We start from the raw sequence: 25,023 nt of genomic DNA on the forward strand, positions 1-25,023 counted from the left end.
GTCTTTTAGATAACGTTTATTTAAAAAAATAAAATTAATTGACAAAGATACCACACTATTTTGCATGCCGGTCATCCCTTCCACTTGCAGAACCCTGTTCAACATAATCTTCAGCAAGAAACTGCTTCCATCAGCAATTCTTAAGCAAATGAACCACATCAACCTGGACTCAAACCTTGACAGCTGCTTCAGCTACACAAGCTAGTGCGATATCTGTTGTTACCAGCTCAGGTCTTTAGTAAATGAATTTCAAGTGGACACTAAACAAGTATTTCACTAAGAGATGATGAAATATTAAAATTAAAAGCAAGTCATATTGCAGCTGTAATTATACTACATTAGAAACTTCAGTTGTTGGGGATCCATTCACCATATATAGATTATTTTGTAATCAAGGTAATTACAAAGAGAGCATTACTCCCTGCATGCTTTCCTGGGCTTGGAACCGACAGAGTTGACTACATGTAGACTTGACTAGGGTGGACTTGGAATTCACTCTCTCAGGCAGGAGACTAGTTAAGGAGTGTTACTGATAACAAAGGATAGAAGTTATACAACATTGATTATTATAAATTATTTTGTTCTTATCCTCTTTTTGCCTTAGTCTCCTACACATCTTGACTTCTGTTCATGTAGAAAACCAACTCTTCCTGTTTTTCTTTATGGTGACTCCCCATTTATTAATGGTGATTAGAATGCATTGAGGAGGACTTGATTCGGAATACGTGGATGTGCAGATGGGCAGCAATCTGATTGCAAACACTGACGCAGTATCGAAGCAAATCAAAGAGAGAAAAGATCTGCCAAAGGAAAAGAAAAGGTACACATTTAGATCTATGCTCTCAAGACAATAGTGTAACACTATTTGTATGCTTCAGAAAAAAGCACTGGGGTCTTCTTTTCAAGAGCTGGATCTCAAACTCTGTAGGCATAAACACTCATTGTAGGCAGGTTCTAAAGATGCTAGACTATCTTCCAGCTTTATAAAATGCAGACTAACTCTACAATCTGAGGGGAAAAGTTACAGTAGCTAAACAGACACTGTAAAATGCCCCATTAACTCTGAATGGGGATAACTATACATAAGCTACCAATTTTATTAAAAGGTTAACACTGCATTTTGGTAGATAAGTTGAGTGCTTTATAAATACATACGAGTTTAACGTTAAGATATTTTTCCTAACGTGTGCTACTGGTAATGAGATGTACATGCCTTCGAGAGACGAAAGCACAGCCATTCTTGCACCACACAACATATTCCCTTGCTAACAATGCATCAACACAGACCTTCAAAATATCCTATTCTAAGCTCTGAAGATTTTCTACATTGCTCTAACACCATTTAAACTACTCAACAAGCAAACCCTGTCTACCTCTGTTTGCGTAACGACGATACTTAAAAATCAACTCAGTAAAGCAGGTTCCCAGTCCCATCATCCTCAAGGTGAGTCAGCTAGGCTCAACCAACGCAAACAGTATTTAGGAAAGATCGCACAAGTGATTACTGGCAAACAAAGTGAGCCCACACTTACCAAGGCAATCCAGAGTACAATATACTCATCAATAAAGCTGTTAAAATACTGGTCCAGAAACAATAGCGCTGGGCCTATGAAAGCTGTGTCCTGCAGATACATTTCACTTTTGGTCATGTGTGCAACCTGCATTTAAAAATAAGGAAGGTTAAGAAATAAACATCCTCTAGCCAAGGTAGAATGGTTTCAAAACGCACAAAGCCAGAAAAGTTACAGTTCAAACCACATTACTGTAATATTATCAAATATTTAGGTAAAGTGGCAGCAGCAATACTGTTTTAGCCACAGAAGTCTACAGCTAAGTGAGATGCAAAGTTTGGAGAAGTTTCTTTCATTCAGAACAAAACATAGCTATGGAAAAAAACAACTAACTTTTCCAACAAACAAGCTTTTCTTTCTGCCAGAGAAAAAAAAAAAAAAAAAACAATAAAATGGAAATAGGGTGGTAAATTTTAGGTTTAGTTGAGCCTTTAAATAAAATTCCACAACTGCAAGATCTTCAAAACCAGAGATAATTGGTGCCCATCTCACTCTACCTATTAATTTTTGTCCTGCAAGGATAACCACCTTTCTGATTATCCTTGCAGGACAGGAATCAGTAAGTGAAGTGAGACGAGCACAAAAAGAGCAACGCTTTTTGTGACCAACTGCATTCTTCACACCTTCCCCAACGTGCACACCTACACCCTGTGCAAAGGTTGTCCTACACCACATCCTCACTTCTACCAGCACAGCTGTTGGTGTGACAGCGTAATAAGCTGGTCTTGGTTATAAATAAGCTTTTCTTCCATTGTGAGTTACACCCAACACTGACTCAGTTCATGTGGCAACGCAGGGTATGCCCACGGAACTGAGATGGTGTTTAGCAGTGGTTGCTTAATCCCTCCCTCACTCTGTTCAACAGGGGCTCCTCTGTTCCCCAGTACATCCCCAGAAATGATTTTTAACCACTATTTCTCTCCAGTCAGAGAAGTTAAACCCGGAGCAACTGTTCCAAACTTCAGCTCCGTCACTTTCTCTCCTTTCAGCAACAAACTTCCCTCCCTTCTGCACATGCATCTGGGGAGGGTTTCAGCCAGCTCTGTTCCAGTCTTGCTCATTGCCCATGGGCGCACACACACTGCAGAATTGCAAATGAACGGCTGGGAAAGGGGAAGAAAGAACCCAGGCAACTGAAAGCTGTGTGGGCACACAGTGTAACCACTGCATCAGCTTGACATTTACCTCTCCAGTTTCAAATGGAAGAAAGACTCACATTCTATTTCCTGCACCTCCAAGCTACTGAAATAAGTGTTAAATACTGTATCACTTCACCACACAAAAGATGTGCAAGTTAGTTGATGGAATAACCAGGAAACTTTAAAAGCTACAAGAAGTTTTACTGTAACAGGTAGGAACTCCAATGTTCTGGGGTACTTACCACTAGTTTGTTTGTTATCTTAGCAGATACAAAACCAAAAGTAAGTATATATAAGCAGGGGTGCCTTTCAAAGAGCTGCACAGCCGATTTCTTGTAGATCATTGCAGCTAGTGTGATTACTGACCCGATATGAAGAAAAGGTGAAAGGACACTCGTTCCCTACAGTGAGATAAAGTTAAAGCATTAGGCTGACAAAATGTGCATGTTGCCAAGAAACCCCAGTAAGCCGAACATTCATGTGGTATGCAGACAGGTTGTTTTTTTAACTAACAACACATTAAAAACATGTCTTTCCATATACTAGTAATAACAGGAACAAAATGTGGTAAAACTTAAACGAGCACAAGCTGAGAATGTGGTTGAACCTTCCTTGTGCCGGGCAACAAAATAAGGTTTTAGACAGCAAGAACCGCACAGTTCTGACACTTGCCACACAGGCAAGGGCGGGTGCTGTTAGCAAGCAACAGGAGTCAATACTTCTATCTTTTTCTGTGCCAGCTAGAAAGCAACAAAAACAGCCTTCTAAGAAGCAAGTAACTGTTAAGCTAGTATAGAACGGCTTTCCAGAAAACTCCCCAGGCTTCAAAATCAATTTCCTATTGTAGCAGAAGGTACTTGTGCAGATACCTCCAACCATATATACATATATATAATATATATATATATATACACACATACAAGTAATATATTACAGATATTCTAGAATGAGCAAAGCCATAGCCAATCTTCTTGAACAACTTCCTTCTGCAGATTTCTGCACTGGATTTCTGTGAACTCTGTGGGAGTATGTATTTACATAACCTGTTTTATATGAGTAATTCAAAAGTAGATATCAAAATACTAAAGCATTTTTAATCACTCAGTTTTAAAACTCTTGACTTCTAAAACAGCTATTCTTATGCAGACAATATTAACTTTTTCCCCCATGCCATCAAGGAACTGAACAGAAAATATTTCACACATTGGAGGTATGTTAAATAACAACTGAAGTCATGGCTGGAAAGCCACAGAGTGCTACAGAAGAACTAAAACCAGCAAAACTAAGTACTCACTGCTATAGTGGATCCATTTTTGCCAACTCCACCTGTGAAGATTACACCAAAGTAGTTTGTACAGGAGAAGAAGGTTCCTGCGACGGTACAGAGAGCTGGGAATATTTTCACCTGAATATTCAGTATCGGAATCTTTAATGGAAGAGATGAAACAAGTTAAAAGATGCACAAGTAAACTAAAGCAGGGTTTAGTACTTCTAGCGCACTCAAGCACTCCACTTTCCAACACCACATTTGATTTTCTTTCTCTGTGTAGCAGAGATTTAATTTTATTTTATTTTTTTTTTTAACAAAGCACAGAGAAACATGTATTTTTCCAATAATACTTCCATCAAGCTTCCCACATAGTTCTTTTCAGGTAACTAAAGATGAGTCCCACTATCAAAAGCAAAGAAGTGGTAGAAACTAAAAGCTCCCTAGGTAGTCATTCATCTATCAATTGGAAGAGAAATGCATCAGTAATCTTTTCTGAAACTGGTTGGAAAACTCACAGCTGCCACCCAAGACCACATTGGGCAAAGCAAGAGGCATTGGAGATGATTAAACAAAGACCCTTAAGGAACTGGATTCTACCTTACGGGCAAGACAAGGGAAACAAACGGATCAGACAAGTCATCTCGGAGTCAAGCAAGCGATTGGGTTGCTAAGAATAAAAAAAGAGCGCAGTCGGATCTGAAAGGCAGTCGTTTTCTTCATGTAACAGCAGTCTTGGGAGCAGAACGGGGGAAACTAGAAACGAAGAAAAAGTTCAACATAAGCCACAGCAAGCACGTTATGGAAGCAGGTGCTAAGTCAGAGCTACCTAACAAAGTTTTCCAACTTCTACCTATGCAACCACCGAAAGTCTTCTCAGGCTCTAAATGGAGGATCTGCGGTTGTAGCCCTCAACTGAACGAGCACAATCGGCTCCCCAGCAACACGTCCAACTACATACAACTGCCCAAATGAGGTCAGGTTGTTTTTATTTTACTTCAGTTACACTCAGTGAAGCTTTTAGCAGATAAAGATTACTAATTTTCTACTGTGCTTAATGTTTTGTTGTGTTTAATCATCGTCTGCTGTGCTTAAAAGCTTCATCTCTTGATCTTCTCAGGACTATGCCTGGCACAAGAGGCAGAGCCAGCGTTAGCTCTTGGTGCCTTGCTTTAGGGCAGCCTCCAGACGAGCACCCAGCCCGCTCCTCCAAATCACCACCAACTTCCAGCTGGACAGCGTGGTTTCATGACACTCAAGCATAGTTCACCCTTGCTTAGGCTGAAAATTCAGTATGGGATCAAAAGAAAGGCGTTGAAGAAAGAACAAGTATTAAGCAAAAGACAGCGGTCCAGTCTGCGGCAATCTAACTGAACTAATCCATGAATGTTACAAGGCACGGCACTTCTGAAGCTCTCACCTCAGTCTGATAAAGGAAGGCACTTAAGGAGTGGGGTGAATTTGCTCATCTACAGGAAAAGGAAGACAGCTGTGAGCCTCACACAGCAATCAGGAGATTAAAGTTGAAGTTTGCCAAAGAAAAAGGGATTTACTGGGGGAAAAAGTGTCCCCAAACTACTACTAACACAGCTGAGAATGATGCTCAGGAGAGGCAGAAGGATGAGACCATACTGTTATAACATCCAGTTTTGCTAGTTACGCCTTAACACTTTTTCCTTCCATGACAGTTGCATCACTGACAGGTATTATTTCTGCCAGGTAAGTGCAGTCTAAGTAAAAGGAAACAAAGCTACATACAAATATTTGGCAACGGCAAGTCACAGGAGAGTTATAAAAATGCAGTGCCTGCTGAATTGCCTTGTGTACAAAACAGAAGCAGCAAGGGCAAGCAAACAGTATGGCAAAAAAACGAGCAGAAGGAGGGAGGGAGTTGTGCTCAGACATCATCCTACAAGCTGGCATTGCAAGCCCCTGGCTTTTTTAATAAGAGGACACCACAGGACAAACAACAGGACCTCCTTGTCTGGTATTCCACCATTCCCATCACTACTGTCCATGCAATCGTTCTGACTTTGCTGGTAATTACATGAGCTTCATCAGAAGTCAGGAGCAGGCAGAACTTCACAAGACGACATCCATAGTGCAGGAAAGCGTCACAAACCAGATCTTCTATAGGCAAACTTTGTTCTCTGTTAAATCCTTTGGAGTTGAAGAGAAAGGCTACATTGCACAGAAAGCCTTTGAAACGGGGCATATGCCCTGGTTTAGCGAGCACACCAAATTTTGACTGAAAAAACAAGCGTGTTAATAAAAACAAGCAGCAGCAGGCAAAAAATAGATAAAAGAACGCTTGCTACAGAATGAATTAAAGTAAAACATCCAAGAGAAAATGAATTTGAGGCTTCTAAACTTATTCTTAATTCTTTGAGATGCCATCAAAGTTTTGTGCAACACACGAATGGATTAAAAAAGAACCGGGGAACAGGGCAAGAGCACATCTGGGCTTAGGGAAGCAGCAGCGACAAGCATGTAGGAGAGCAGACATCCGCACCGCGGCACTCTTCTTGGCTAGCTCAGACCCCACAGCCAGCTGTGCAGTCACAGCGTCCTGCTGGTCCTTCGCACAGCGCTGGGCTCCAGCTGCAGCTGCAGGCGTGTGCACTTCAGTCACATCTGCAAGAGGCACAACTCCTCGGTGGGCAGACACCAAGCTCGCTTTATAGTTGTGAAGTTTGTATTACTAAGTCGTGGAATGAAGCTAAAGCAATCGCAGCGCTTTTCTCACTTCAAATGAGGAAAAAACCCTTCATTTAATCAATGCATCAAAGAAGCTGCACCAAAGCTTGCTCGCTTTACTCACATTTTACAAGTGAGGATCTCGGCTGCAGTACTACTCACCGCCCACTGAAATTACCAAGCTCCAGCAGCCTCGCAGAACAGCACTTTAACACACTTTAAAGAGAATCTACACTGACAGAGAAGGAAGCCGGTACAGATATACACTATTTCACAGAAAAAAAAGAAAGCTAATGAAAGCAACAATTGACAAAATACACAATTCTGCATTCAGCAAATTCAGATTGTTTTGTTTTTCTCATGTTAGCATTAGAAAGTGGAATGTTTGAGTATACAAGTTTTATTCCATTAAATTTCCCCCAAATAGAAACAAATCAATAATACCAAACCACCAATTTTGCTGTCACAGGAAACATTAAAGGAATACAGGCACTTTTTTCTGATATGTTTTGCTCTGTAAGTAGTAAAAAAGTGTTTTATCTCTGTAAATAAAAACAAAAATCAAGTTGAATGAAAAAGGAAAAATCTTAACTGTCATAGGAAACTTGATGAAGTTTGTTCTCTAGAGAAATGCCTCCACAAATCCAACACTAAACTTCAAAATATTTTAATCATTTGGGAATTGACTTAGCCAAATGCTGCTGCAACACAGAACTTCTAATATATTAAGATTTTGCTGAAAAATGTTTAATAGCACAAGGGAACAATTACTAAGCTCTCGCACAAACTTCATCCTGCACTGAATTGTGCAAGAGGCTGCTGCTGCAGCAATTATTTTTTCTTTTTCCCCTCCCCTTTTAAAAAAGGGAAAAAAGGAAACTAACAGCATGAATTGGGAAATCTCTGTTTGTGGTGCCAAATAATAGCGGTGTGGATGTTGGCCACACTGATCTCTTTGTAAGAGTTTGGCACCAGTAAGCTGACTCGCAGTCTTATTTTTTAAGAGAGAATTCTATCCAGACATACTCTTAAGGCAGGATGCACTTTGCAGCTTAGTTTGTGTGGGTAGGAGAATGTTGGTGGTTTTCAATGTTTTTTGTTGTGTTTAACCTGAAAGCACAACATGTAGCAAAACTGAGGTAACCAAGGTTAGCTTCTTATCCTAGATATTCTCTACAACATTAGAGGGTTCGTTTCTCTGGTTTTGTGAAGCAGATCAGAAATTCAGTGATTTGGGGGTGACAAGTTTCAGTAATTTTTGACCATCTCTTGGTTTTATCGCTTTTGCTGCAAATCAAGATTTCTTTATCCACTTTAAGAACTGGGTTCATCAAGTACACAAACAAGATTAACACTCAGGAAGCCTTCCAGGAAATGAATCCTTTAGAAGCTATTTCTCAACTTCTGTTTTGTTTGTGATACACGTACAAAAAATGTATGTACATACACACTTTATCTCGACAATGCTGTATTCAAATGCCCAGTGGGGCTTCACGAGTGCTAATATAACAGTGTATAAAATAGAACATATAAAATAGAAGAATATATAACACAACATCAACTTGCAACAGCATATAAGCTGCCAGCTGATTTGCCCAGATGAACCTCTACGAAGTCCACAGGATCTATATGCAGCCAGCTTCCTTGATTTGAATGATCATTAAAAGAGCCACGTGGCAATCTGTTGTTGTTTTTTTTTCCCCTCCTCCATAAGAGCTGACAAGCACACTCAAGCTGAATTATCTACTGATGGTTACACCAACTGCTTGCTCTCCAAGAATCTCCCCCATACCAGCAATCCAATTTAGTATTCTTCCGTTCCCGATTTAGCTTGCTGCATGAATTCTTTCAAGTTTTGGCCAGCTCACTCAAAGGAGGCTGGACGTCAGTGAAGGTATATTAAGTTTGTAAAACGTTTGATAACTTTCTACCTGCAAAATAACACAAGATATAGAATAATAGTTTGTTTTAACAGCTCCGGTAAAACCAGAACGCATGGTTATTGCCATTCGTCCCATTCTCAAACGTATATATTTACTACGAGGAAAAGTAAGACCCTTCCCTCATAAATGAAACCATGCTACTGGAGGCAGGTAGTTCTTCCAGGTACGTACTAGATTATTAAAAAAGGATAAAATATTTTAAAAAGGATAAAATAAGAACATGAACAAAATTACCAGAGATTGCCAAAAAGGCGGTCCTCCAATCACTGCCAGTAAATGCATGATTATTATGAAGATTTGCACTTCAGTCACATCAATTCTGATTAGGTACAAAAAGCCAAGAAAAGCAGAATTATTCAAAGCAATTTCAAGTCAATTATTTGCAAGCTTGGCAGCTCTCCTCTATCATGCACAGTATAAAAACTTGAAAACACAAGGAAAATAGAAGACATCAATACTTTAGAAAGCAAAAATATATTTTAGTTTTCTTGTTAAAAGTAAGAGCCATGCTGTGCTATACTTTTTTTTATTTCACAATGCAATAAAAATCCATTTTATCAAAAGGAACTGTTGGAACTTTTTACCTGACCATTGCCAGTTGCAGGAAGAAGTGTTCAGTTTTAACCCTTGCCCACCAAAACAAACTGATTCCAGATTGTAAAATTCAATATATATTTTTAGTCATTATTAAATTCCCTATATTTGTTTTTAAATGAATGTTCTCTCCGAAAAGCATCAAGCTTGAAAACAAAACATGAATTCCTGAAGACTTGATGCAAATGTAAGCTGTACAGTCAGCTGCGCTGCTGAAGATTACACAATTCAGTATCCAGCACGCAGCAAGAGAAACCACTTCTGGTTTTAGCATAGCCAGAATCTCTTGTAGAGGGGCAGGAAGGAAAGGCTTGTAGAAAAGACAGAATTTAAGGCTTTGTTTTAAAGATCATACAAAGTCTGAGATAGCAAGAAGGAAAAGCAAGGCCACAGGAGTCAACTCCAGAAACAGGAGTCAAAGGGAAAACATAAAATACGAGGATGGACACATGGGTGTTCATCAAACTACGTAACATTGTCTCATGCTGGAATACTGCATCAAAAATAATCCTTTGGGCCAATGGGAAATACTCCTGCACAGGCATTAGCTCTAATCACACGGCTCTACCTAAAAGACCCCAAATCACTTGGGAATGCGTGCTTAGCTGTTTTAAGGGTACTGTTGAAATTGATAACAGCTGCATAGGCACCAGAGAGCAAAGAGGTTTGATTTTTTTTTAATGTTTGTTTTAAAAGAGCGACAAGACCACATAAGCAAGTTTAATATCATGCCAGTGTGGGCCGTCTCAAGTTCCCTCTACAACCTTTGCTCCAGCTTTAGAGCAGATCCTCTCTTAGAGCAGATCCTCTCACGTGAAGATCTCCAGCCTGGCCAAAACACGTTTTTGTTCCAGCAGCGGAGCGCTACGCACGCAGGGTAATTACGAGGCTGCAGCCAGCTCCCATGCAGAACGTCCCCCATGGCATAAGGAAGCAAAGGGGCAACTGCACGTGACAGTCAGCCTGCACAGGTTAAACACGAAGCTGTTTCACTGTTTCTGGCAATGACCTTAGACAAATATAAAGCAACTGAGAAAGCTCACGCAAACTGAGGCTAATAACTAGCGTACGTAATTCAAGTTTGCAGCTTTCCTTGGACATTAAAACAGGTTTCTTTTGACTGCAGTCAATGCAAATAAAGTAAGGTCACACGTTGGAAAACATCTCGGATCACGAAAGATGAGGTCTTCTGAAGAAGATGGAGTCTAGCGCCTGAGATCTCGGTCAGCTCCAGGTCACCTGTGCGAGAAGTCAGAACTCTTCCCCCTCCCTGCATTAGGCAGGGATTTATCATCGTCCATTTAAATCGATTCACTTTCATTACAGAATTTGAGTTGCTTCCTCCCACATAACTATCATACAACCGGTGACCTCGGAAATCTCCAAATCTTTTGAAACTTAGAAAAAAAATGTTTTCCTATATGACTTCTCAGGCATAGTCATAATGCTGTTATCACAACAGGATAAAACTCTCGATTAAACTCTTCCTTCCTTCAAGTTATTACTCTCTAGATGGCCATTCCCTGAAACTAAGCATTTCCAGCCTTTCGTAGGCTGTCAAAAGATTCAAAAGTGATGTCACCCATCTGAGCCTTCAGAGCACACCCAGCTGACCCTGTGCCTGAGGTGTCGGACATGCACAGAACCGCCAGGTTGCTGCTTTCGGTGGATTTGAAGCAGAGCTGGTAATTAAAGGCTCTCTAACAGCATCCTGGAAGCAGAGATGCTGCTGAAACACTGCACGGGGAAAAAGCAGCATAAAAAAAATAAACAGTTATTTAAAACCTGTTGCAATTCTGAGAAGGCTATTAAAAAGTCATCCTTCTATCCCTGAAGATTTCAGAGAAAACTCCTGGCTAGTAATCCAGCAAGCACGAGAAATTTCAAGGAACCTAACTCACTGGTAACGGTACCATTTCAGCGGGGAGGCAGGGGGACCACCTGTGCGCACCATACTAAAAGCCGAAATAAGGAACAGAAAGTCCTTTTGAAGGGTAGCAACCAAGAGCAGAGAAGGGCACAGTTAGCACAGCCATAAGGAAAAGCATTTTTCAAAATCCAGACAGCCAGGACACGGAGTTACTTCGCAAGGAGGCTACAAGCACAGTTGAGAGACTGGACTATGAGGATGAAGTGGTATCGTTCAAAACAGGCATTTTTAACCAGCAACTGGCAACTTCCAGCTATTGCACAGCACACCGCTCCCTAAACTAGCCAAACAAGACTTTTTTTTCCTGTGGAAAGGAATTTAAATAGAAGTCCGTATAGCTTTCAGAAGTAGTTCCAACACAATTTTACACCCACACACGCAGAGCTGCTTCCACAGCCCTCGTTATCTTTTAGGTGAAGCCAGAACTGCGACAGCACAGGAACGCTTAAAGCAAGCTCTTCTGCTTCGCAGGCAGTTTTGTTTTCAAGTAAAAACATGATGCTTCCAAAAAATTCATTTCCAGTTAGATTGGATTTTTACTGCTCATTCACGTTTTGTAAACATTTTTCCCCTCGTATTAAAGCACTTGTGAAATACCCTTCGAAAGATGCTCTCACATCCCAGTTACTATGTGCATGACAAAGGTGCTGTCGCTGCTTAGTCCATGCCATTTGTGCTGGGTAGCGTTAACGTTCGCTTTACCGTGTAGTTCCAGAACCAGGGCCCCAGAGTTCCTGTGAGAAGCTGGATTGCTATCGTACAGAGCACAGACTCTGTAACATCAAATCTACGTGCAAGGGAAAGAAACATTTCAAAACATTTTCCTGAGCACTCCGGCTACGTGAACCCATCAGAGCAGATTTTCATTCACGTTGTCAAATAAAATCCAGCAAATTACAAAGCAGCATTACAACAGTCACTGCTGATAAAGGTTAAAGGGTGAGAGGAAGGGAATGAGCGACCTCAGAGCGAGAGCGTTAATCAATTTAAAATATTGTAACCCACGTAGCGTTTTACACACTCAGAGCTCCATTCAGAGTTTATACAATTTACAGTTTTACAGTTCTACTCCAACACGTGGGCAAACTCCATCATTACTGTATGGATGAGAAAATAAATTCCCTGCTTCACGTCACAACAATTAAAACTCAACCAATTCAAGACCTCACTCCCTATCCCGTGCTCGTGCCCAAGTGACACTGAACACCTGTATTTTTCGTGTATGAAAATATTTTCACATTTTTCAAAGCAGAAGCAGGGACTGCATCTCCAGTTCACCACCTCTGAGGGAGAGCCAAGCCCTTCCCCTCCCTGCTCGTGCAACTCCTCAGCAAATAATGCTGAAGATGCCAAACGAGCTCTGGATCCCCGTTCAGTGGTAACTGAACGGTTCTGTACGCATTTATTTTTCACCCCTGACAAAGAGATGAAAAATAAGCTCTAGCCAACTGAGCTCCAGCCATCAGAAATACTGCTTACGGTACACTACAGATCGATAGCATTTTAGAACTCAAGTATTTTTAAACATGATCGAATTAATTACACCAAACTATCCCATTAAAAAAACATTTCAGTAATAAAAACTTCAGCCATAACAGGTCTTTTTCAGGGCAGCGCTTATCAAAGTTCATTAGAACAAAAGCATGCAGCCTGCCACCAAGTTACACGCCAATTGACTGGCGAGGTACATCAGAGAAACAAAGTTCACTAGACGCACTGACAGAGCTTAAGGAGAGCAGTACCACATGCAGCCTGAATCTCAATCTGATAATCATTTTCTGTTTAATTATAACAAAACATAATATAGGATATGCTTAGAAAAAATATTTCTTATTTTAGGAAATACAGGAAGAGAGTTACACATACAATACAGCTAACTTTGGTACTTTCAGACAGATGCAGTTTCTTTTCCTTTTCTTCCCACGTTATTTAAGAGATATTTGCAAATTAGACGTGGCTTTTTCTCTAAACATTATCTGGGAGAGCTCAAAAAGGGGCCATTGACCTTGGCATGTGCTTAACTCTACTTAGATGTTGGCAGTGACAAGTCTTTTGTATGCTGTTTGCTCTGCTAGGTTCCCCTGTCAAGTTGGTAAGAGCTTGTAAGAGCCAATTAACACACAACTGATTAGTCATACATCAGGAATATACACTTGTCAGTGCTGATTTACTGAGCACATTGAATGTGCAATTTTTAAAAGCTCCTGTTTGATTAAACAAGCCATTTGACTTTACAATTCCTACCCTGAATCAAGTTTCAAAGTTTACAGACAGCCGCAGTCAATTCCCGTTTGGAATGGTGAACTGAAAGGATTTAATTCAAAGCTAAGAGATTTCCCGAGAAAGTGAACCAACCAAGAACAACAGGGAACAGATACTTACGCTGTTGACTGCTCTGAAATCAAGTCAATCAGTACCAATGCAGCCTTTTTAATACTGGGTAAAACTAATGGGGGGAAGCATTTATGTACCCTCCTCTTCCCCAACATACAGAACTCCTTGAGATTGCCCTGTGTAGTGAAACAAAGACAAGAAGAATGCTCATGCCTCATCAGAAAATAGAGCTTACGAGGCTAGGAAACTCGAGGGGCTACAGTTATAATTAAATACTCTGCGCAGCAGCACCCTGGTCTGAGAAGTGATGATTCTTCCATCTGTCCTACCCATATCTGTGTGCAAGTGGGATTACTCGGGCTGGGCAACGAACTACAAATCTCAGCATGAGACAAAAGATTGTTTTCTTAAGGGGAGCACTACACCAAGAAAAGAATGTTCTCTCGTGTTGTGATGATGAAAAAGGCTAAAAGTCACATGCTAGAATTCCAAATGCTTCGTTTTTAAAGGGTAGTATGGAGTTTAAGCTTCACCCATTCCAATCTAGCATTTTCACTTGGATGTAATGAAATATAAAAATCAATAAAGCAAACTGTAGGGAAGAAATAAAAGCTTAAGTGTATTAAAACTAATTCCAACTCAGGAAGTTCACCTTTAGGTAAAATTAAAAGTTTGCCCAAAGCTTTTCAAGCCTCCCCTTCTGTAATACACTTTGATATGTCAGTTTTTCCTTTTGCCACTTGTTAACGTAGGTTAAAAGTCGTGCTGTTCAAATAACAAAGTGAAGCACGTGGTTATGATGCTCAGTTTCACAGGGCAACGAGGCTGCTTCAATGATAACGGCAAAAAATCAGCAGCAGCATCTCAGCTCCTAACTGCTTTGTTCCTGGTTTAAACCACTGTGAAGGGATTTGTGGCAGGGAAAGGAAGAGGAAGAAGAGGACAGTGATGTGGAAAACCCCCCTCACCATTAACTGCAGCCCCCAGGAATTTAAGCTGTATGATTATGCTGCAGCAAGGCACTTACACATATTTATGACAAACACTGAGCACTAGTGAAAGGCTGCCACACGTGGCGATGAGTAACTGAAGTACGCAGAAGGCTGGCTGCAAGCAGCAAACACCACCTACCACAACTGTGCTTCAACACATACTTCCTGCAAGCATAGAGAAACAAAGTCCTCCCTGACATCACGACTGAGCTTTAAACTCCCCTCTGCAAATAACAAGCGTTGACGTTCTTGAAGAAGTGTTGGCAAAACTCAAGAAATTGCAAGCATTGAGCCCTAGGATGATGGCAATTACTGCCTCATCTCCCGGAATCCCAATATCCTGGAACCGTTCCCTAGAGCAAGTACTCCATGTGCTAAGCTTCCTTGGCGTGGAAGGCTTCCAGCTCTGTATTTTGACATTTGGTGTGAATTGTTTATCTGGGACAACAAACTAGCTCCTTCTCTACTAACTGCTATAAAGAAGGTTTCATTCTAGCCTTTTCTGAAACACAGCCTTATTTACCAGTCTCTCCCATCTAGCTCAGTGGTAGTACTGGCAGGAGGGCTCAGATTAACCAGTTCGACCTTCCTCCCTTCTGAAACCACCCTGTTACCAAGTGGGCTTTTACTCACGTACAAGTGCTCCAGTGTCACTGACGAAGAATGTTCCCCCAAGTTCTCCAACATTCCTCCATAAGGGCTGTTCCATTAGACAGCCTGAATTCTTCTGCTTTCTCTAGGGATTATTATTCAAACAGTGAGGTAACATCTTTAACTTGTCAGTTATATGAAAGCTAGTAAGAACTGTTCCTTCCTCTCAGTGTTTACTGATAAGTCTTTATGAAACATCTTTCGAAACTAATTCCCATCTCGTTGTTTGTATATATAATTTCTACTACTGCCAACTTTTCGTATTTCCGTTAAGAAAGTTTGGGTTAAGTCAGATAACCCGCAGGAGAAACGCTGGAAGTGGCGGTGCAGCAGCACCCTCTGATGGGTGCCCTCTGGGTTTTTACAGTATGATTTTTAGCACCATGCCCCAGCCCAGCATGGCCAAGCGTACGAGGCCCTCACCTGTCCTGTGCCATGCGCTGTGCCCCAGCCCGGTGCCTGTGCTGTGGTTCGTGTCCCTTACGGCAGCGATTGAGGTGTGTGCAGCGCAGAACCTGGCTCGGCTCTGACAGAGCCTGATAGCTCCTGCTTCACTTCCAACTACCCTGGATTTAAGGCTGCTCCTGCAGTCAGACTGTCTGTGCACTGACCTCACAAGGTTAAATGCAGAACTGAACCTGCAGAACTGACATCTCCTAATACATTTCTTAAAGCCACAGCAATGAGCAGCTACAGAACAAAATCCAAGCAGCATTAAGTCTGAGTCGAGAAGAACCGAAGCCAGTAACCAAAACAGGGCTCCGGATAATGGCATGCAAATTCCTTTCAGGGTTTGTGAACAATATCCCTGAACGCTTTTGATTTCTGCAGGGTGTCCCTAAAATACGAGATCTGGTTCTACCTTGACATGTGGCAGTGCAATTGGACTTACCAGTTTGATTTTTGTGCAAAAATGCACTTTTTCCAAACCAGAGATGCCCCAGTTATGGCACAGCTGCACCATCCAAGACTAAGCCTGAAACAAAACTCATTCTGTATTGTGCACAGCTAGTCCACAATCCAGATAAACCAGTTACTGTGCTGAAGAACAGGACAGGAAAACAAAGCAAGTACTTGGACTGCTTCAATACTGAATGTTCTCCTGCAATCCCAAACCACTGTTCTATTTCTTCAAAAGTGCAGCACGCTCCTACTCCTTCATGAACCCATTCACAGGTAAGTTGCTTGCTTTTAAGCAAAACTTCTACACAACTCCATCCGGGCTGTGTTCTGCTGCCTTTGCACTGCTGATGTTACTACGGTGACTTTTACCGTGACCTACCCAACTTGCTTTAAGAAACAACCAACTTCCTTCCAGTGGGTTTTTACACAATACTGACCTCTAGCTATTTTTTGAGTTACTTAACCAATTCAAATTGCTCTTTGAAAAACGCATCAGCTGCCAAGATCTAATAGAAGTATTATGATCATTTAAAGATGGAGAAAGATCACTGGGAACAAGCCTAGAGCAGTCCAGGGCAGCCCTGATGCTTTCGGTAGGAAGAAAAAGAACCAGAGTAGTTGGTGTATTCAGTAATTGGGCACAATTAGACTCACGGTTTTCCTGCTCCACCTGCAATACTGTCTAGGAATTTAGCTGAAGCAATCCCATTTTCTGCTCCTTCAGGGTGAACACTCCTGCTCTACAGATGGACGTTTTCAGCAAGCCAAGCCAATTATAGACTTAACTGTTGAACAGCGTTTAAGGAATAAAATACTAACCTGTCTTCACCAGCCTGCTGCTGTGCTGAGCCATTTATGGTTTGCTTATTGAGTTGATCTCTAATTAAAGACAATTTCTCAGTTACTACTTAGGATACACAGATGGGAGCAAGTCACTGTGCACTAAGACCTTTGCAGCCCCTTTCAACAGCTGTCTCTGATTCCACTTACTCAGGAGCAAGAATGCCTAAGCCTGCGTTTACCTGTGGATAGAAACACAGGATCATTAAGGTTGGGAAGAGACCTCCAAGATCACCTGGTCCAATCACCCACTAAACCCTGTCCCCAAGCACCACGTCCAACCTTTCCTTGAACACCCCCCAGGGACGGTGACTCCCCCACCTCCCTGGGCAACCCGTCCCAACGCCTGACCGCTCTTTGAGACAAAATGTCTCCTCATTTCCCACCTGAACCTCCCCTGGCACAACTCGAGGCCATTCCCTCTGGCCCTGTCACTTGTTATCTGCAAGAAGAGGTTGACCCCCCAGCTCCCCACACGTGGCTGCAGAGAGCAGCGAGCTCTGCCCTGAGCCTCCTCTTCCCCAGACCAACCCCCCCCAGCTCCCCCAGCCGCTCCTCACAGGACTTGTGTCCCAGGCCCTTCCCCAGCCTCGCAGCCCTGCTCTGGACACGCTGCAGGGCCTCGGTGTCCCTCTGGTAGTGAGGGGCCCAAAGCTGAACCCAGCACTCGAGGGGCGGCCTCAGCAGAGCAGAACACAGGGGGACCACCACCTCCCTGGCCCTGCTGCCTGCGCCCTCCCTGACACAGCCAGGATGCCGTTGGCCTTTTCGGCCACCCGGGCACACTGCGGGCTCATGTTCAGGCGAGCATCAGCCAGCACCCCCAGGTCCTTTTCCTCTGCACAGCTTTCCAGCCACCCTGCCCCAAGCCTGCAGCGCTGCACGGGGTTGTTGTGCCCAAAGCACAGGACCCGGCACTGAGCCACGCTGAACCTCATCCCGTTAGCCTCTGTCCATCAAAAAACTCTTCCCTGACCGGGAATCGAACCCGGGCCGCGGCGGTGAAAGCGCCGAATCCTAACCACTAGACCACCAGGGAGGGACAGGACGCGCACCTCAGGCCCTGGAAGGGTAGGTACAACACTGACGAGTTTCCAGCTTCACCTCTGTGGAGGGGGAAGTTTCAGAAAAAATCATACCAAAGTGAGAAGTGGTTAACAGGATCTCAGATTTAATCTAAGATTTTTTTTGCCACAGAAGTGAACGTCAGCTTGTGGCAGTCTATTAACCTTACGACACCGGGCAAATGAAGAAACAAATGTTTACTCTATGACGTTGTCTGTTATCTGAAATAATGATACATATTTGCGTGCTTATTGTCTTCTCTACATTAGCTACATACTGATGGATCGAGTTTTCACAATGTAAGGCCATGCAGAACACAGGATCTGCTGTCTCCAAATATGAAGATTCCTCACAAAAGCTAAAAAGAAACGTTACAGTGAACACAAGGAGCAATGCACCCATTTGTCTAGAGCACAAAGACAAATCAGGTACACTTGCCACTTGCATCTGTAAAGTCAAGCACATGCCAAGGTTTTTTTTCCCCTGTTTTCAGTCAAAGAGCTTTCATTATCAGGGCCCCATAATGTTCAAAGGGAGCTAAAAAGCATTTAGTAGTGAGAGCTCCGTTACAGCATAAAAGAAAAAAGCCTAAAACTGTACAGGTTATGAGTCAGATGTCATCTAGGTCTAAGTATCAGAAGCTATTGACTGAAACTACTCTGCTTTAATATAGCGAGAATTCTTTAGTATAGTCAGAATTACAACAGCAGTTTAGAACCACTACCCCCGCCCCAAACAGACACTGAATACTGCTCCAGTGTTTGTTTTTTAAGCAGAAATAAGTTTCTCAAGAGAATCTGTATTAGTATTCTGCCAGTAAGAGCTACTACAGACTAGATGTCCATAATTGTGCTGTTTTAGCAGTATCTGAGTATCTAAGGCAGTAACAGACTAAGTAAACAGTGCATGTGGTAGCATTGTTTCAAAATCCCACACTAAGAGCAAATTTCAGAAGTTTTCAGGTGCGAATTCATTCTGCAGCTCGTTAACTTAAAATACATTTGTTAGATTGCATGACATGAGTGCAGAGGTAGGACAAACGTACGCTTCTGCATGAAACTTGGTGAATCCCACAGCTCACCCAGTCCTTGGGAGCTGTCTGCCCACCTACCTTCACGCACAAGCAAATGAGACTTTGGCTGCTGACTTTTTAGGCATCGCATTTTTGCGCCATTATTAACAGAACCACAATATTCAGTAAAATAGACTCAGAATTTCAAGTTTCAGCCACAATGTCAATTAATATACCGTATTTAAGAGTTATGCTTAATAGCAAAGATTAACTATACATCATCAAAAGTCAAGGAATATCAAGAGAGAGAGAGTTAAGTCAGATTGCCACCATCTGACAAAGGCAGCCAAATATCGGGGCTGAAGCCCCATGTACTTTCCCCTATTTAGGTTTAAATCACATCACGAACTCTTAAGGTGGAAAAAAGATATTTTACCACTCCTAGAACAAGCTAAGGAACATTCAGTATTAACTGTGGATTCAATAGCTATTGAATAATGTAATAATAGGTAATAACTACTACAAGCTTTTAAGTACATAAACAATTGACTACTACTCTAAATGATCTGAACTACAGTCACAAAGGGGAACTAGACAGGAAAGTCATCTAACTTTCACTTTTATTTTCAGCCAAGGTACTTACATGCCAAAACGCAACGTTCCAGAGACGTACGTCTGCCAGTGCGCGCAGTAAAACATGAACGTTCCAGCAAAACAACAAAAGAACATCCAGTCAGGGTTCGTTCCCAGCTGCACAGCAATACAAGTTCCCAAAACCACAAAGACTGCAGAAGAAAATCAGTCACATGGTAAAAATATAAAGCGCGTATGTGTGGAAAGTTCCTTACTAAAAGCAAATCTAGCAACGGACCCAGGCAGGAGCAACAGCGTGCAGGTATCCTGGTGAGTTTTATTTCATAGACATTTATAAGAGTTGGCCACTTCCATTAAAAGACACAGACCATAAAGCGTCACATCAGTTTTCAGAAGTCCTCAATTGCAGGGTTTCTAAGTCTCCCACATTTTCACTGAAGTTAATGAGATTAGACAGCAACAGACTTGAGGAATTTATGCAGCTGGAGCCTGTGGACAGTTTGGGGGTTCCCTCTTGTATGCAAGGTTTGCTGAACGTGTTTTTCCCCATTTTCTGGAGTTTTATTATGCCATTAAGAAAATCCAAGGTTTGCCATTTAAGACTCATAAGGTATCTATGCATTTGTACTTATTTTAATACACAACTTTGATAAAGTACTAATAAAAATATAACACATAAGAGCTCTCAGTTATTTAAATGCTAAAGCATCCAATCATTCTTTTGCAATGGGATTAAACTTCAGGCTGGCTCAATGAACTCTACCTACCTAGAAGGGAACTGATCTGACCGACACTAGTCAAACTCAGACTTCCACTGTCCCATTGTTCAGGCTCCATACGTGCCTTGCAATTGTTCTGTATAAATTAGATCTAAATTAATATAGAAGAGCAGTTTAGCTGGATTTTTTTCAGTGAATTTGCAGAATTAAGACTGATAAAGCATACACAGAAAACTTCTGGCTCGGACCGAATAAGTCACATGCTTAATTTTCAGCGTAACACAAGAGAAGGCATTCAGTTCATCTATTGAAAGAAAGTTGACTGAGAAGCTAAACCACCAGAAACATCAGTGGTGCACTTCTTCACTAAAGGAACATTTTCTTGTATTCCAGATTTGACCCCCGAAAGAGAGTCACTTAATCTTCAGACTTCAAGTAAAAATGACAATACCTGTGGAAAGCGAATCACAGCCATGATCAAAAAGCTCTCCTAACGGAGTACTGCTATTTGTCCTCCTTGCTTGTTTCCCATCTATAGCATCCAGAGACTGGTAAATGAAAAGGCCACACGCACAGGCAATGTATGCCCAGGGAGGTGCCTAAGAAAGAAATCAGCAGTGAGGGTAAAAGACAGTTTAAAGTTAAACTTAATCCTTCTGGTTTAAAACATCTTAACCTCATTGTACAGCTTTGCATTTGCACACACTTCCTTACCTACAAATCTACAATGTCGCATGCATGGGCCTTCCAGTAGCTGGCCCGTGCAGGGACAGGCAGAGGGGGTCATGGCGCGTGAAATGTTAATAAAACAGAAGTTACAGCTCACATTAACAGGTGTAGCGCATATTCCAAAGCAGGAAACCCGCTCTGTACATCTGAAAAAAGACAGAGCTACATATGCAAAGTGGGGCACAATTAAGCTCTTGTCTAGCTTCTATTTCCTGTAGGGGAATTTGTAAGTTGTTTGAGCGACGTGGAGATTTGCGCGCTTTCTTAGCCCCCAGAACATGCAACTGCCTCACAAACGCTGAGCTCATCTTCACAAGACCTCAGCGAGGTGTCACGTCCCAAAACACTGCCAAATACAGGGCATTACCAGGCCGCAGAGGTATTTGAGAGCTACGTGACCGTACGGTGCTCAAACTGTTAAGACTTCAAGTTGAGCCGCTGTGTTTCCTGAGACCTGTAAAGCGTCAGGGCTCCCCAGTGCAACACCTCTACCACCAATTAGTTTATTTTTTGTCTACCACACATCAGCAGCTTTACCAAATCCATGTTAATAACTCTTAATACCCATATCGTGTATAGCAATAGTTACGTCTGCTGAAGAAAACAAGGTATCAAATCCCTGCTAGACCAAAGCCTACAAATGAAGCTTTTTGCTGTTCCAAACGTAAACCACCACCACAAAAGCCGGAGGGCTGCCATCAGTTACTCAGTCTCAGCTTTATGGATGTATAAACAGGTATCATTGGTTATTTTGCAATCTTCACATTTGACATTTGCAAAAGTGAGCATTTCTGAGCAGCCGTATTTTACACCTCAATAAAGCCCAAATAGAGCTAAGAGGCTTAATCAAGCTGCCTTGCCTCTCATAAAGCTCTGAGGCTTGCATTCTTTTGCTCTACACAACCCTGACTCATTTGTAGCCCATCGCATTATTCTCTTGCGTTGTTCCTGCTACACGAGCAGCAAAACAGCTCCTCCTGCCTCAGGAGCTGGTTCCATGCTCTGCTTTTAGCAAGGCGCCTATACAAACCGGCGCAAGAACGGGAGGTAAGGGGGTAATGCATGACCCAAGAAGAAAAGGGCCACACGCGGGTACGTTTGTTTCTCACGTGTAGACTTTTTACACAACATTCAAGCTTTCTATTGGGGTCGTGCAATTTTATCTACTGATTTTAGAAGTCAGACTGCCGGCGCTTTCATCACCAGCGTAGGTATTTCTACCTAGATATTTGTATCTGTTTAAGACTTCACGGTTCCCCCTTTACACGAGTTTTCGTTTGTCCTGTTTTGTTGGTTCCCGTTTTGTTTTCTTAAGAAACAAAAACGCAGGCGCCCTCCCATTGCTCAGAGCTTTGCCAGGTGAGGTCCCGCAGCTCAGCATGCAGCAGAGCAACTCGGCTCATTTCCTCTGGCTACCAGCGGAGCTGCACGAGCTACGTTCCCATGGCTCTTCCTGTTGAGGCAAGGTGTAGCCAAGTCGCCTTTGAAAAAAGGCAGAGCTAAGGCTGAGCTGCAGCGCAGACCCAATTTACATCTGAAAGCAATAGCGCTGTCAGAAGAAAACTGCTTCTGGAAGCCCAAAGTCCCATTTTCTTCCCAGACAGCTCCCTGACACTTAAAAGCAGCAGCTCCACCACCGAGCTGGCACCCTCCCTGTCGTGCCAGCACGCCGGGCTGCAGTGCCATATGGCAAACTAGATCAGGCTGAAAGCTACCTCAGCAGAAAGTTATTTTTCAGCTAAAGCGAGAAGACGAATCCATTCAGTAAGCACAAAGCAACTCTCAAGCTGTTAAACGTGCAATAGCTGCAGCACAGCCAGCTACAGCTCTACCGCTTTCTGGACCGTGTAGCTTAGCACGTCCTTCCGAAGTTTTATCACCAGCCAGCACACAACTGTACTCAGCTTCGTGCTCCGGTTCCGTGGCCGACGCCTTTATCAGAGTAAGAGGCAAGGTAAAACAAAGGTGTGTAGCAACGGCACGGCCTGAACAAGGGAGGAGCTGCTCTAAGCATTCACCGCTCAGACTGAATACTCACTTTACATCTTACACCTGCTGAATTCCACAGGTGGAATTTCTAAAACTATCCATCCCAGTGGATCTCTGGAAGGCAAACATCCTTTTCCTATGTCATACGTGACCTGGGATGTGCGGGGCTGAATGCACCTGCCTACACGGGGTTTTTTTTGTTTCGTCTTTTTGCGAGCTCACAAGGAACAAGCCACATGCCACTCGCCTAAGAAGCATTCTCCCAACCTGAGTTACCAGCTCTGGTTGCGAAGAAGCCCAGACATCTCAGCTAGAACTCATGAGATCTTCTCCAGCTGTTTGGCATGTAACATATTTCCTGTACCAGATAAATCCCTCTTTCATTACATTCAGATACGAGCATCTTTTAAGACAATAAACGTCCAAGTAACAGAACTTTTAAAGCACAGAAAAATGAAAGTCTTCTCCCATGCCTTATCAGGCAACTCCGTGAGTTTTCTCCCTAGTGAGGGAGAAAAAAGCCTTTGAAGCTAGTAACTTGAAATCCCTTAAAAAGACTTTGTACCCTTGAAACCAGGAATTACACGAAGTTGAGGCAGTTCCAACGAGGACAGGTCACAAGCTTTTAGTGCACCCAGAACAAACACAGCCCTGGCTTTCGGCCAGCCTTCTCCCATCGCAGACCGCAAGCGGCTGCTCCAGGAGCCTACCGCGCGTTCCCGCAGAGCGTCTGCAGCCCTGACCTGAGCTACTCGGTAACACAGGGCCCAAGAAGGGTGCAGAAAGGCATTCGCTTCGTTCAGGACGCGGGGTTTGGGCAGGCCAGCCGTGGAGGAAGCTCTCTGCCTCGACCTCCCGAGCTACACCTCTCCGGTGCTCGGCCCCTGGCCTGATCTAGGGCTGCTCCCTGTGTCGCAACTCCAGCCGGGTTTGCAAACAGAGCTAACTGCCAGCCGAGTCACCTCGCATTGCTCATCGTGTGGCAACTCCGAGAGCTAGAGGTGAGTAACCCAGCCACCAGCAGCGAAAGCAAACAGGCAAGAACTCCACATGCCACGCACGCAAGAGATGGAAATCCATTTCTGCACCATCCGCACAGGGACTCAAGCACATCCCCCTAGCAGAGCCGCTATCAGAAGAGCTGTTTTGGTACCGGGCCCCATTTCCAGCTGGGACTATTGGCCCACGGCACCCCTTCCATCAGCCCTCAGGGGAACCCTGTCACGTCACGCAGCAAGCAGCACGCTAACCCCAAATCCCCACGTGCTCTTTTTGCATGCAGGCACTCGTTTAGATGCCCAGGCACTACAGCCGTTCACAGAGAACAGCCCAAACGTCCGAGGACTGCGGGCTAGGCAGGGAGGAACAGCTCCCACAGAGACAGGAGCCCACCGCTTACCTGCTCTGTAGCTGTTGGGCAGTAATATACTAATAGCAGAGTTGTAAAGATATTTATTAACAGTCCAATGATGGTGATCAGATTCGGGGCAATCCAGGCTGGAACTCTTCCAACTAACCATTCCCAGTACCCTTGCATTAGGGGTTCAAGCAGCGATCGCCCAGCGCTCTGGTATTTGTGTTCTTCTAACCGTTTTAGCTGGTGCTTTGACAGGGGAGGTGTAGGCAGCTGAACCAGTTTGCTTAACACGCAGCCAGCGGCAGGACCGTGCCCGCAGCCCGCGGGGGATTCCAGATGCGACTCCCCACATCGCCTCTTGAGGTTTCGATGCCCACTCATGGATCGGGTGGCGTCAGAATTTTTATTTGGCAGGTAACGGCTGTTACGGAGAATCATAAGACCCTGCAACACAAAGGGGGGACACACTGAAGGTGAAGAACACGGGGGGGGATTTAAAGGTACCAAAAGTTTCTGAGCAACGCTCCACAGAGTGTTTCATCTGCCAGCAGCAAACCAAAGATTTTGTAAGAGCTCTCCCTTAGACGAGAGGTATTTGGAGAATTGCTGAGGGAAGACAGGAAGCAACTGTTCTCAACGCAGTTATAAAATAGTCAGTTGCACTTGCTCTCCCTTCCTGCTGCCTACTGAAGCAAAT

At 43.2% G+C, this 25,023-nt stretch overlaps 1 protein-coding gene across 4 annotated transcripts in view; it reads right to left on the reverse strand.

Annotated features, from left to right (window-relative positions):
• CEPT1 (choline/ethanolamine phosphotransferase 1) overlaps positions 1-25,023 on the reverse strand; it is a 27,675-nt gene continuing 2,652 nt past the window's right edge. For 3 of the 4 annotated variants that reach the window (XM_083812207.1, XM_083812205.1, XM_083812206.1), the window contains exons 2-9: positions 24,369-24,770; positions 20,703-20,850; positions 19,582-19,723; positions 8,852-8,936; positions 4,005-4,136; positions 2,953-3,111; positions 1,533-1,658; positions 1-800 (exon numbers count right to left, since the gene is read on the reverse strand). In XM_083812207.1, coding sequence (XP_083668333.1) covers positions 681-800; positions 1,533-1,658; positions 2,953-3,111; positions 4,005-4,136; positions 8,852-8,936; positions 19,582-19,723; positions 20,703-20,850; positions 24,369-24,764 — 1,308 coding nt within the window. In that variant the 5' untranslated portion in view covers positions 24,765-24,770 and the 3' untranslated portion in view covers positions 1-680. Of the gene's footprint in view, positions 801-1,532; positions 1,659-2,952; positions 3,112-4,004; positions 4,137-8,851; positions 8,937-11,843; positions 11,929-19,581; positions 19,724-20,702; positions 20,851-24,368; positions 24,771-25,023 lie in introns of all 4 variants that reach the window. The other variant, XM_083812208.1, reaches the window with a different exon arrangement.

This window comes from Anser anser (assembly GCF_964211835.1).
Source record: "Anser anser genome assembly, chromosome: 27".
In the NCBI taxonomy this organism is placed as follows: domain Eukaryota; kingdom Metazoa; phylum Chordata; class Aves; order Anseriformes; family Anatidae; genus Anser; species Anser anser.